The sequence below is a fragment of the Abramis brama genome (genome assembly GCF_963993115.1).
Source record: "Abramis brama genome assembly, chromosome: 1".
NCBI lineage: Eukaryota > Metazoa > Chordata > Actinopteri > Cypriniformes > Leuciscidae > Abramis > Abramis brama.
The window spans coordinates 17,821,495-17,823,096 of record NC_139963.1 but is presented as its reverse complement, the minus strand read 5'-3'; the positions used below and the strand labels follow the sequence as shown (position 1 = coordinate 17,823,096).

General features: G+C 42.1%; 1 protein-coding gene across 1 annotated transcript; it reads right to left on the bottom strand.

Moving 5' to 3' along the window:
- Positions 1–651: 651 nt before the first annotated feature.
- LOC311081024 (G-protein coupled receptor 183-like) lies at positions 652–1,602 on the bottom strand (the record flags this gene model as incomplete). Its single annotated transcript, XM_084111373.1, has 1 exon — positions 652–1,602. The coding sequence occupies one exon, from the start codon at positions 1,600–1,602 to the stop codon at positions 652–654; it is 951 nt and encodes a 316-aa protein (XP_083967499.1).

Genomic DNA, 1,602 nt, shown 5'->3' with positions numbered 1-1,602 from the left:
GAATATTGCACGTTGGTGTGGACGCTAATACTGTATAGTTATAATTATAGTTGTCTTTATAGTCATCGTTCTTAGGGTCAATGTTCAGTCAGCAATGCCATTCTCTCTTCCTTCTGACTGCTATTGTCTTCTTACAGCTGGATAATGTGGGAAGAAACCTTGTCTGTTCACAACCTTTCATTCTTCCACTCATTCTTCCAACTGACTTTCTACCCAGCAGATTAGGCCTGATAATGCTTCAAGTGACACACAACTGAGACACAGAAAATATAGCCATTGGATGTTACCTGTTACCTCATGGGATCACACTTCTGGTTTTGCCTTATTTTCTTGTCTGTAACACACGGTGGTGCCACAACTCTTTAAATTAATCTTTGCATGTTTTATTTAGGTGTGTATCAGGATTTACAACAGATACATTTATGCTTTAACATTTCAAACAAAGTACATATTACAAATAGAAAGAGTCTAGAAACATCTAGTAAAATAATGATTTGTAGTTACAAATATCCAACAAGTTTACTTATTTACAAAGATATTTTGAAAACTGAAGACCTATGGAAACAAAGCCTCTAATTTACTTTTAATGATCAATGCCAGTATTTCAGTAGTATAGTACTGAACATTGATTTCAGACCCTGGCAGAAGTTATCATTCCTTTAAGGGCTTGTCTTGTTCCTTGCAGCTTAACTTCTTTACACAAGATTCAGGCAAGATTGGTACTTTCTCTAGACGGGACAAATAAATTAAGGGCTGGATAGTGCTGCTGATGTTTAAAAAGGCATAACCCACTGGCTGCACATAGCAAGTGAAGATCTTATGTGGATAGTGGTCTTCAAAGGGGAACAGAGCAACTAGAGGGAGATAGTTGCTCACGATGATGATCAAGATAGACAGCACCATCTTAAACGCCTTTCTTTTCATAGGATGCATCTCATCTTTACCAGAGCCTCGTGAGCGTTTCAGGGCCCAGAGGATGGCCATGTTACACACCATCATCCAGGTGAAAACAAACAAGACCTCACCAGTGAAAACCTTTTCAAAGTTGGGCAGGCCACCAACGGATTTGGCTGAAGCATAAGCAAAAGTGAGCAGCAGAACCACGATGCTCAGACCGATCCTGTATTTGATGTCCTTCAACTGTCCGAATGCGATGGGGAAGAGAACGGCTATAAATCGATCCAGACAGACACACGAGAGGAAGAGCGGCCCGCTGGTGTCTTTTACACCATAAGAGAATTTCAGAGCCCTCCAACCCATGGCACTCCTCCAGTGGAAGAGATTGAGGAACGCTATGATTGTCATAAATCCGAAGTAGGCGTCCGTGAAAGCCAGGCAGCCCAGGAAGATGTCAGAAGTTGAAGGCTCATTTCGGGTGTTTATTAGGTGTGCTATGACCAGGATGTTGGCAGGTATTCCTATGATCACATTGAAGGACTGTATAGCTAGGTCAAAAATGTAACCAGCCATCATTTCTTCACACCCATCAAACACATTGAAGGCGTGCGTCGCATTGACTGAATCGGTCGTCAGGTTAGATGGGGGCAGGTTGCTTCTGAGGATGTAGCTGAATATTGTGTCGTGACGCAGTTGAGGCCCCAT